The sequence below is a fragment of the Amblyraja radiata genome, chromosome 6, assembly GCF_010909765.2.
Source record: "Amblyraja radiata isolate CabotCenter1 chromosome 6, sAmbRad1.1.pri, whole genome shotgun sequence".
NCBI classification, from domain to species: Eukaryota; Metazoa; Chordata; class Chondrichthyes; order Rajiformes; family Rajidae; genus Amblyraja; species Amblyraja radiata.
The window spans coordinates 43,559,152-43,571,255 of record NC_045961.1 but is presented as its reverse complement, the minus strand read 5'-3'; the positions used below and the strand labels follow the sequence as shown (position 1 = coordinate 43,571,255).

General features: G+C 40.5%; 1 protein-coding gene across 1 annotated transcript in view; it reads left to right on the top strand.

Annotated features, from left to right (window-relative positions):
- edar (ectodysplasin A receptor) overlaps nucleotides 1-12,104 on the top strand; it is an 86,430-nt gene that overhangs the window by 35,713 nt on the left and 38,613 nt on the right. The window contains exons 3-4 of the mRNA XM_033022645.1: nucleotides 6,421-6,513; nucleotides 9,261-9,386. Of these exons, the coding sequence (XP_032878536.1) occupies nucleotides 6,466-6,513; nucleotides 9,261-9,386 (174 nt within the window). The 5' untranslated portion in view covers nucleotides 6,421-6,465. The remainder of the gene's footprint in view (nucleotides 1-6,420; nucleotides 6,514-9,260; nucleotides 9,387-12,104) is intronic.

The following is a 12,104-nucleotide window of genomic DNA, read 5'->3' as shown; positions in this document are numbered from 1 at the left end:
GGAAGGTGTTCTGATCTGAGGACAAGGCATCCACTAACCTGGCCTCATTCATTTTCTTCTTAAGGCATCTGCAGCTCTCTCAACTCCCGCCTGCTCGCCACATTTTCCCAACCACCAAGGATAAACTGCACTAAAACAGATTTTCATGCTACTTTCTCATGTTTCCTTGCAACCAAGACAATCCCAACCACACCTGTTTCCCCGTAATCTATTCCCTCTCACAGAAATCTGGTCTGAAATCTCTGCAGGTTTGTCAAAGCCTCCAAAGACAATTAATGTCGGTGCCAAGGGTCCTTAAGAACACTCTAATTTCAGTAATTTCACCAGTACTTTACTTAAAATCTGACAGGATTCCTTCAAATATCACTGGGAAGTAAGCTCTTGAGGTCCTGCCTCTGATTTCTGTGACTGTGTTGAGATTGGCGAATAAGATTTCATAGCTAGGAAAAAGGGTTTGACTTTTGAAACAGGTACCATGTGCAAATAGACTGCCTCTAAATAAACAGTCCAGTTTGAAATGGCCGTGAGCAGATTTTATGAATAAAACAAATGCAAAGGATCGACTTCGGCTGTTATTTATACGAGCTTTCACGGTCTCGGATATGGCCGAAGCTTTTCAAAAACCAGACTCACTTGTTTTCGGCAGCAATATAGGAGAGCGATGGCGTATCTTCGAAGAAGAATATGATGTTTGTTTCTTTTTAAATATTGGAGTTAAGACTATTTTGCAGTGCTAATGAGTAAATACTTTTCTGAATAAATAAAATTTAGGGAGATACTATAGAATAATATACAAGGTGATGGTGAATCAGTAGCCGATTTATGCCTCCCACAATAAAATGGCAAACCCAGACCATATTTATGTCACTGGGTTAAAGAACGTATAATATAGAACAGTACAACACAGAAAAAGGCCCTTCGGCCTACAATGTATGTACCGAACATGATGCCAAGATAAACTAATCTCTGCTGCCCACACATAGTGCATATCCATATGCCTATCTAAAATCCACTTTCGCATCTGCCTCCACCACCACCCCTTGCTACTTATATCAGGTACCTACTGTGTGCAAAGGAAAAAAATCACTGCACCTCTCTGCTGTGCTCTTTAGCCTTTGATTTCAAATGTTCATAAGTTCTAGGAGCAGAATTATGCCATTTGGCCCATCAGGTCTACTCCACCATTGGCTGATCTATCTTTCCCTCTCAACCCAATTCTCCTGCCTTCTCCCCATAACCCCTGACACTCTTGGTAATCAAGAATCTGTCAAAAAAGTAACGGTGGGGGGGGAGAAAGAGATTCTATCTTACCTATACCTATTCTATATACTTCTGCCAGGCCTCCCCTCAGCCTTCGGCTTACCACAGCAAGCAAGCAAGCGGGTACCTCAGATGATTCAATTGAGACTGTCTGCATTGCTGGGGTTAATCAACAAAAAGACCATCAACCTTGTTTTGAATGTTGAATAAAGACTGCACTATTTCTCACGACAAAGAAGTGAAAATTCATTTCAGGAGCCAATTCAGTAGATTTTTGGGATTCAAATCTACAGCTCTCTGTGTTTTGTTTACCCAGTTTGTATGCCTGCCTCTATTGCTCACCATTTTGATTTCCACTATTTTTCATGCCCCACAGCATCTGTCTGCCTCCCAAGTTAGACTCATTGCATCCACCATTGTAGGGCTTTCATGTTTTGCATTCTTGGCAGTGTGATATTCCTAATAGTCACTGTTCTGTTGTGATGGGCTACTTGCCAGAATGGTTAGCTGGCAGCTGGGGTTTGTCTTGTGCAGCTGGTTTAATAAGACGATTTCAATTATCTACACATCAGGAAGTTGTGGTGGCTGATGAATTGCTTACCTGCAGCACAGGAAGCTTGATCCAACGGGCTGCGAGGAACAAAGACTTTTAACAAGTTCAACAAAGAGCCCACCCTCACAGGCCAGTGGGCTGGGACGGATTAAAGCCCATCATTCACGTTCATTACAGTTTAATGGAACCATTCTCTGTCAGGGATCATTTGAAGTATTTTTGCCGGCACAGCAGTCAGCTAAAGACTACAGCATGTTGCAAGAATCATTTTTTTCCCACTTTTATTTTAAAAAAATATATATATATATATATATATATATATATATATAAGAATTATATAATTAAACCTAATAAAACCATTTGAAAATGTGATCATTATTATTATGTTTTTGAAGCGTTTAGCTCTGAATATTATGTAATCTCTTAATTAAAGTGCAATGTAATAGTTGCTGTAAAGAGCTCAAACTCACATAGACAGTAGACAATAGGTGCAGGAGTAGGCCATTCGGCGCTTCGAGCCAGCACCGCCATTCAATGTGATCATGGCTGATCTTCTCCAATCAGTACCCCGTTCCTGCCTTCTCCCCATATCCCCTGACTCCGCTATTTTTAAGAGCCCTATCTAGCTCTCTCTTGAAAGCATCCAGAGAACCCGCCTCCACCGCCCTCTGAGGCAGAGAATTCCACAGACTCACCACTCTCTGTGAGAAAAAGTGTTTCCTCGTCTCCGTTCTAAATGGCTTACCCCTTATTCTTAAACTGTGGCCCCTGGTTCTGGACTCCCCCAACATCGGGAACATGTTTCCTGCCTCTAGCGTGTCCAAACCCTTAACAATCTTATGTTTCAATGAGATATCCTCTCATCCTTCTAAACTCCAGAGTGTACAAGCCCAGCTGCTCCACAGGTTGAAAGACAAGCATCTTTATTGTTCAGGTCATAATCTACTAAGCAGGTCATTACACGTTCACACTGCTACAGCTACTGCCAGGCTGTGGGCAAGTTCTTACACTATGAATGTTATAATTAGGCAGAGTTATAATTACTAAGCATTCTAATTGGCTAACATGCAATAGCCAATCTACAGTTGCTTTGAAATGTTCGGGAAAAGTTCAACCAAGAAAAACAATTGTTGTTTCTGGTGATAGACACAAACTGCTGGCGTAATTTCCGGACATTTCGGGTTGGCATCCTTCTTCATTTCTCAACCGTTTTGAAATATCTTACATTCGCAAAAATACCTCTGAGTGAACACTGGGTTCTTCTGCAAAACTGTGTAAATATAGGATGCAGAAACATAGCATGATTTTAAAATGTGAGTTCTTAAAGAACTAGGTAATATTAGTGGGTTAGTTTTGCAATAAATGTTTATTCTTTTGTACACTGCAAACACAGATATTCTAACATATATAGATGGTGGAGAATGCAGTCATCAATGGTAAATGATACTTAGCAACAAATCATACTTTGACATATTTACACTACCGCCAACAAGGATTATGAACTTGGCTGCAAATAAATCTGGATAATCGTATTGAATAAATCTCTGTACAGTTAAAACTAATTGTAATTATCTCTTTATATTTTTATAATCCTGTTTCCTGCCAAATTTCATGTACTATTTAAAAAGTTGCATGATTGAGACAGTGCCAGTAAGTTGGTAATACTGGTATGTTAGGCAGTGTCTGCTGTCTGGTTATTATTGGGGAGTTGTGGCAGCATTAATCAAGTGGAATTGATTCAGTTAAAATAGACTTCTTGTCGGCAGGTCCTCTTTCTATCTTCTTGTGCATAATAACAACATGGAAAAAGTTTTAAATTCTTTGTAACCAGCATTTGTTGCTTACAGAAAAGATGTTCTGAACTGCTGACGACTACTGTTGAGAATGCAGTTTAATGGTGAGTGAATGCACTTGTGATTTATTCTGGGGCACAGAAATGATTGCTGAGTTTCCATTATGATGGCAGAACCAGAGTCCATACTGCCCTGCATAATCAGAAAAAGTGGAAAAAATACGCATTCAGCACCTACACCTGAAACAGCTGTCAGGCAATTGGATGAACAGAGATAGACACAAAGTGCTGGAGTAGCTCAGCGGGTCTGGAGGCATCTCCAGAGAAAAAGGATCTGTGACCCTTCTTCAGACCCGAAACGTCACCCATCCTTTTTCTCCAGAGATCCTCCTAACCCGCTGGGTTACTCTAACATTTTGTGTGTCTCTCTCTGTGAATCTAATTGCCTGATAGTTGTTTCAGATGTAGGCGCTGAATGGTTCTTTTTTGTCTTTTATGATTATGTTGGGCAGTGTGGAATGTACACATGGACCTGTCATCATAAATGGAAACTCAGGCATCATTTCTGTGCCCCAGAATAAGTTACAAGTCCATTCACTCATCATTAAACTGCATTCTCAACAGATTTATAGATTGGGAGACTGGACCTCCAGTGCCGTGTAGCATTGGGCTGCACTAAATACAACCAACATGAGCATAGCCGACTACAGGCAAACCAGGTCAACAATGGATGCAAATGGCTGTCCCTAAAAAGTTGGCTGGAAGTACCACTAAATATTTTTTTTTATGCTGCTTATTCTTGCGAATGAAACATAAATAAACCAAAGGAATAGTTAGATCTCAAGCCGGGTGTTAAGCAGCCAGGATTGTTGTCTCTGCGTCAATGTCTGCCAGGCCCTGAGCTCCATTTGGTGGGTGTAGAACGGGCACTCAGAGATGACATGGTTGTCTGTCTGTTGTACTGCTCCGCATTCACAGTCTGGGCACTGGCGGAGCCCCCATCTCCACATGCTGGCATTGAAACACCCAACTCCAATACAAAGTCTGCTGAGCTTCACCCATGCTCCTCTGGGGAGGTCAGACCCTGGACAGCTTTTATCTGGTGAAGAGATGTAGCTGTGTAATGGATATGAGATTGCCTTCTGCTCCAGAGATCACTTGGTGGCTATCCAGTGTGCTTTTCTCAGTTGGCTGGATGGATGCTAGGAGTTGTTTTCCATGTGGAGCAAAGGGGTGACGGGACTTCAGTCGGGGTGGCCTCTGCTCTCTGTTGATAGCCTGACGGAGGAGGTGATCTGGGTCCATGGCAATACGAGATAGTGCCAGAGTTGCTGCTTGCCTTCGGATCCCTGCAGGCGGAATGCTTGCAAGTATAGGGAGCTGCTCGACTGGAGTAGTTTGAAGGCACCCAGTGATGGTTCGCAAGATGCTGTTCAGGCTCGTGTCTATCGGGCTAGTATGTCTGCTTCTACTCCATACGGGTGTACAGTACTCAGATGGAGCAAACACAAGAGCTAAGGCAGAGGTGCGAAGAGTTGATGGGCTGGCTCCCCAACATGTTCCTGCCAGGCATCGGATGAGGCCGCTACGTGCCATGATCTGGTCGCGGAGACCAGCCAGGTGTTGACGGAATGCTTATTAGACTGCTTAGTTGTCATGAAGAATTAGACTTCATGACTGCTGGTTGTCATGAAGAATATTCAGTAACATTTTCGAACATGGCCTTTTGTCAATGGCATTAAGTTTTATAAAATGAGGTCAATTGGAATTCATTGTAGCCAATCTACTCTGACAACAAAAAGTGGAAAACAAGCACTCGCACCATCATTTGAATCTTTAAATGTTGCCCAACTGAACGTAGTGGGTAGAAATCATCACTTTACCCCAAGAGAGACTGATTTTATAAATGTATCTCCTTGCAATTCTTTTTATTTTTTGTTTTGTTTATTTTATTAGAAGTTAATACAATACAAAACAATACAGTGGCACCTAATTTTAGGTGCCAACTATGTCATACCGTAATCCATTCCATGTACAACCTCTAGTTTTATGTTATGAGAAGGAAATAAGCAAGACAAGAAAAAGAAAACAATAGAAAGGGGAAAGAGTGGAAAAATAGATGGTAGAGAGTAGAAAAATGTGAAGTGTGGATATAAAAAATAAAAATAAAAAAATAAAATAAAAAATAAAAGGTGGAAAGTAGAAATAGAAGAGAAGGCCCCTTAAAAGAGAATTTTTCAAATCTATATTCGGAGATGTAGATCTATCCACGTCATGAACTGATCTCCTTGCAATCTTATGTTCAAGATTTAGAAAAAAGTAATCTTTAAAATTCATGGTAGGTAGAAAAACTACAACCTAGTTTTAGACGATAGACAATAGGTGCAGGAGTAGGCCATTTGGCCCTTCGAGCCAGCACTGCCATTCAATGTGATCATGGCTGATCATCCCCAATCTGTACCCCGTTCCTGCCTTCTCCCCATATCCCCAGACTCCGCTACTTTTAAGAGCCCTATCTAGCTCTCTCTTGAAAGCATCCAGAGAACCTGAGGCAGAGAATTCCACAGACTCACCACTCTCTGTGAGAAAAAGTGTTTCCTCGTCTCCGTTTTAAATGGCTTACTCCTTATTCTTAAACTGTGGCCCCTGGTTCTGGACTCCCCCCAACATCAGGAACATGTTTCATGCCTCTAGCGTGTCCAAGCCCTTAACAATTTTAACAAAGTTTTCAAGCCAACCTTTGCCTTATCCATACAATTGTCAGTTGAATTTGTTCAATTATATAAATAACAAAAGAATATATTTATATTTTCAGGTACAAGGAGATTGAAGAGGCTTCTTTATTTATATATTCTTATGAATGAATAGAAAGATGTTGCAGCAAGGGAAGGTGTTTCATCTTGTGTTGGTAAGTGTGGAAGTTACAATTTGTTTGGGTGGGATTGGCGTTTAACTGGTATATATGAAATGACGGTTTTGCAGTCCTGACATTGAGGAATAGTAAGGTGGGGAGTTCTAGATCCCAGTTTTAGAGATACAAATCAGAAACAGACCCTTCGGCCCACCGAGTCCGAGCTGACCAACGATCCCCACACACTAACACTATCTTGCACTCACTAAGGACAATTTACAATTATACCAAGCCAATTAACCTACAAACCTGTATGTCTTTGGAGCGTGCGAGGATACCAGAGAAACCCCCCGCAGGTCATGGGGAGAAAGTAGAGACTCTGTACAGATAAGCCTCCATAGTCAGGATCGAACACGGGACTCTGGCGCTGTAAGGCAACAACTCTACTACTGCGCCACCGTGCCACCAATTATTTGGCACATAGTCTGATCACTTTGCTTGTTCAAGGAAGGATATTTCCTGTTGGTCACAGTGTCGAGAACTTGAAATTGTGGCATCAGTGTATGAGATTTGCTGTTTAGGCCAGATGTCAGAGAAATGTCTTCACCCAGAGGCTGACGAACCTGTGGTAATCTCTACCCCAGTATAACAGCACATAAGTATAATCAAGATGGTGATAGACATATCTCAATGCTAGAAGGATCAAGAGATATGAAAAGGTAGTTTCAGGGTACTGAAGTGGATGATCTGCCATAATCGTGGAGCAGGTTTAATGGCCTATTCTTGCTCCTTTTTTCCATATTTGCACACAATCTGGAACCTAGCTGAAATCTTGAAAAACAGGAGACCTGATAGTCAATATCTTTTCCCTGCCAATGACGTTAGGATAAAGTATCTCCCACAAAAAAGTACAGCAAAAGAACCTCCTCTCAGTAATATTACCAGGCAGCATGGACAAGGTGGGACAAAGAGCCTGCTTCCGTGGTGTACAGTTCTATGATTCTAATTGACAATGGAAATGTTTAGGAAGAGAATAACAAAAGTACTTTTGTTGTAATCTTATTGTCTAAACATGTTGTCTAAGGATTACATCTGTGAAGCATACATTTGCCATCATCATTATTAAGAGGTGCAGTGTTCATGAAATAGAAACATAGAAACATAGAAAATAGGTGCAGGAGTAGGCCATTCAGCCCTTCGAGCCTGCACCGCCATTCAATATGATCATGGCTGATCATCCAACTCAGTATCCTGTACCTGCCTTCTCTTCATACCCCCTGATCCCTTTAGCCACAATGGCCACATCTAACTTCCTCTTAAATATAGCCAATGAACTGGCCTCAACTACCTTCTGTGGCAGAGAATTCCACAGATTCGCCACTCTCTGTGTGAAAAATGTTAATCTCATCTCGGTCCTAAACGACTTCCCCTTAGCCTTAAACTGTGACCCCTTGTTCCTGACTTCCCCAACATCGGGAACAATCTTCCTGCATCTAGCCTGTCCAACCCCTTAAGAATTTTGTACATGAAACAAAGTACGCATTAATGTTGCATCTAACACGATTTCAGTAAGAATTGTGGCTCCTATAATATCCATGCACAGCACTGCAATAATAGATTTTAAAACAGCAAGGAAAGGAAAATGTCTATTTATATACATTTTCAGCCAGTTACCTTTGCAGTGTGGTCATTGCTGTCCTGTAGACAAAAATTATGAATGTGTATAAAAGATATGACGAACTTCATGGTGACAAAATTAAATGCTGGGATAACAAGTTTGGAAAAGCTCAAAATCCTTTCCATTTCTGCTCTACCCATCCATGTTATCTGTGCCTACAGTAACTCGCAGATCAGCATCAAGAGGTATCAAATGAGAATCCATCTGGATCTCTGCAAGCACTCCCACTGTCATTTGGCAATTTTCCACACTTTATTGAGCTGAAACTGTTTCATATTTTACCAATGTGTTATAACAAAACAATATTTTTTAATAAACACCAACCAAAAAAAAATCCCAAAATTGAAACATATGGTACAGATAAGAATAAATAATTATTGCAATTCCATAACTTTATTTTGATGGCAGTAATTGAGAAAGGGTGACTGTGGTTTCCCTATATAGTAGACCACCCATGAAATATAACTGAATTTGGCAAATCGTCTTCATAAAAGGAAGATATTTGCAGAGTTTGCAGATCTGTAAGATGTTATTTGATCTGATATTTCATGAGAATGTTTTCCTCAGATAAAGGCACCATAATTTCAAGATAAAACTAATGTTGCAATGAGTAATGACATGTCTCATGGTCATAATAAACTTGTAACATGCAATTATTAAGTAGCATAGTTTCTATCGTTATATAATTTGTTATGCAACCCCCTTTAAAACAAAACTCTAATTATATCACAAATGGGTGGCGCTCAAGACGTTATGCACCCGATATTAGAAGAGAAACTACAACATGCAAGCGTAAGGTGTTGTATTTTGGGAGGTTGAATAAAAGGAGAAGGTGTATAGTGGATGGCAAGACCTCAATAGCATTGATGTGCAGAGGGATCTTGGGGTCCAGGTTCATAGCTCGCTGAAAATGGCCACACAAGTAGATAGTGATAAAGGCACATGATATGCTCGTCATTATCTGTATCGCTAGTTTAAATCTGCTGCTGGAATTAGTTAATGCTTGTGAAGGGGAATTTCCTAAAGCCTATCTTTTTATGGAAATAAATGCTTATAAATGTTTAAAATTTTGTTTCTGGAACATTTAGCACTCTATTAATTCTTGAATCAAATCCTTGAATATTAGGTATTCTTCACCCCTTCCATTGCTGCTGATTACTCCTCCCAGTGTGGAGAAAATGATTATTTTAATCAGACTCTTGGTGCTTGCCACGCCTGTCCCCAGTGTGGGTCGGGTGAAGAACCTATCTCGGTAAGTTGCATTTCAAAAAAATGTCTTTATGACCACATTCTTAAATCTTATTGACAGACTTCCATTCTAAACTGGGCCATAAACATTTGACTTGGAAATTGCAAGATTAACCAAGCCATACAAAGTAGAGTCTATTATGTTGGTACATCACCTGATTTATTTTTCTCCTTGTATTCCCATCCTTAGGTTATCTGATTTGTACTGTCATCAAGCCAATATAATTTTGATGTCTCACAAGCTTAGCATCTTAGCTAAATTGGACTAAGTATGCAAAAAGAAACATGACTCTCTACATTTTGCAGTTTCCACTCTGGCACCTCTGAATAAAATTCAGGGTCAGAATTACACTTTCAAATGATGATCTCCTGGACTACATAGAATTCTAAACTTAACACAACAGCCCCTGTGATTTTATAATTCATGGCATAATATTGAACAGTAGCCTTTACTCAGCACATGGTGCCAGTATTAATTGAGAATTTCTGACTCTTTCCCCACTTAACATTGTTTTGTACTTTTTACCTTTTAAGTTACTGCAAGAGGCAAGAAGTCTTAAATTTGACAAAAGTCTAAGTACTTTTAACATAATCATTAGATAAGAAGAAAAGAATAGACCGTGCTTTTTCTTTTCGTTTCATTTCGGGACCCACATCCCATATCTACCTGTATTTATCACATATTGTGTAAAAATATTATATAAATCATGCCTGAAACCCGTCAAGAAAAAAACCTGCACATTTTTAAAATTTGGAAAAACCTCAAATTTTCCGAGTAGTAATTGTCCAATCAAAGCACGTTTGACATTGAGTCGGATGCCAATTGACCAATCACACGCTTTGTTTCAGGCTAGCTAGGTAGAGAGCACACTGGGATCATGGCGGAGAGGAAGGTTAGTGCAAGTGGTTTTAACTGTCAAAACAATAATACAAATAACCTCACATGATTATCTACACCATAATAAACCATGACAGTGTGATTGATGATTATTGTGCACTTTCATCTAGTTGTCATCTAGTTTTTGCAAGAGAGTGACCTGCAGATTACAGTGCATGCATACGTTTGAAAGAGTTCAACTTTGAGGAAGACTCTGGATAAGAATACTTTGAATACCCAACTGTACTAAAGTAACAATGTTCTCCAATAAAGAGACCGGTCCAAGACATGATTATTATTGTGAGATTGTAGGGTTTTCTTTCGTACATCGCCTGTACTGATATAAACAAATAAAAATGCAATGTTTCTGTTTGTAAACTAGCCATTCATGACATACCCACCTATGAAATCTAAACCAAAAGATTAGGAAAATAAATGATTATATACAGTCTACTTTTGCTGTTTAGTGTGTCCAAGTTTGAATTGATATAAACCCGGGAGAGAGGAATACAACACATCTCATCGATTACCGTAGGGATGAGAAATGTCTGCCTGTTCATTTAAGTTACAGCGAGCGCGGTGGTTGGATCGATTTTAATCAACAGGTTCCCGGCAATGCGGTGAGGAATGATCTTGCTGTACAGAGTGGGGATACGCCTCACCATGACCCCAAAATGTACCACGGGTCGTGCTTCATTCTCCGAGATGGGTTGGGAGACAGCCCGAGGTCAGGCGGTGATTGAGGTCATGAAGACTTGATGAACAGTGTACTTACTCATCCAGATCAAGTCCAGCGATTCTGGACACTGGTTCGTGGAAAGTACCTAAAACAAAGTTACTTTCCACTGGTAGACGCATGATGCTGGAGTAGCTCAGCAGGACAGGCAGTATCTCTGGAGAAAAGGAATAGGTGACGTTTGGGGTCGAGTCCCTTCTTCAGACTGAGAGACACAGATATCTTTAGTTTCTCTCTCCCCTCTCAAACTGAAGAAGGATCTGGAGCCGAAACGTCACCTGAGTTACTCCAGCAAGTGTGTCTACCAGAGGAAAGTAACTGGCAGTCAGTGGGGTTCAGTAAACTGGAGAACGCACAGGATCTGCCCTCCCCTATTAATTAGGCGGATTCAGGAGCCGGTGAAACTCGGGACCTCTGCGGCAGTCTCACTCACCGTACACCTCCAGTCAGAGTCTTGCCTGAGTTTCACCTCCTGAACCTGTTCCAAAAGTCACCTCATATTCACCAGAGTCCTCTCCCCGTAGATCACGGATTAAAAGACTGAAATTCCTGCAGTGAAGAGTTACCCGTCCCGTGTAATTGGCGAAATAGTATTCAATGTTCCCATTCGAGTCTCGGCACTACCAAAGCTCCCCATAGAGTAATATATAGCTACCTATTATTGAGCACAAGAGGGTGCTGTTACTTTTTTCTAATTAGCTTAATTAATTAGTGTGCAGCTTTTTGCACTGACAAGTTATGAATTCCTTCTCAGTGATATTTTATCCAAATCTCTGCCAAATTTCAAGTAGATACCAGACATGGGTCACGAAAATTAAATTCTAGACACATTTTCGATGTTCGGCCCACGGCCTAGAAATGAAGAAAATTAAGAAGAAAATATTCATGATAAAGGTGCACCTTATTGAATCTCCTACACAATTTACAGCCCAAGGAAATGAGATTCCATGCTTATAACAACTATCTTTTGGATCCGGAAAAGTTAATTAACAGTCATTAACAGAGCTTTGAACCTCGGTAGGGAGAGGTTGGGCAGGCTAGGATGTTTTTCACTGGTTCGCAGGAGACTAAGGAGTAATCTTGTAAGGGTGTATTCAGATTCAGATTCA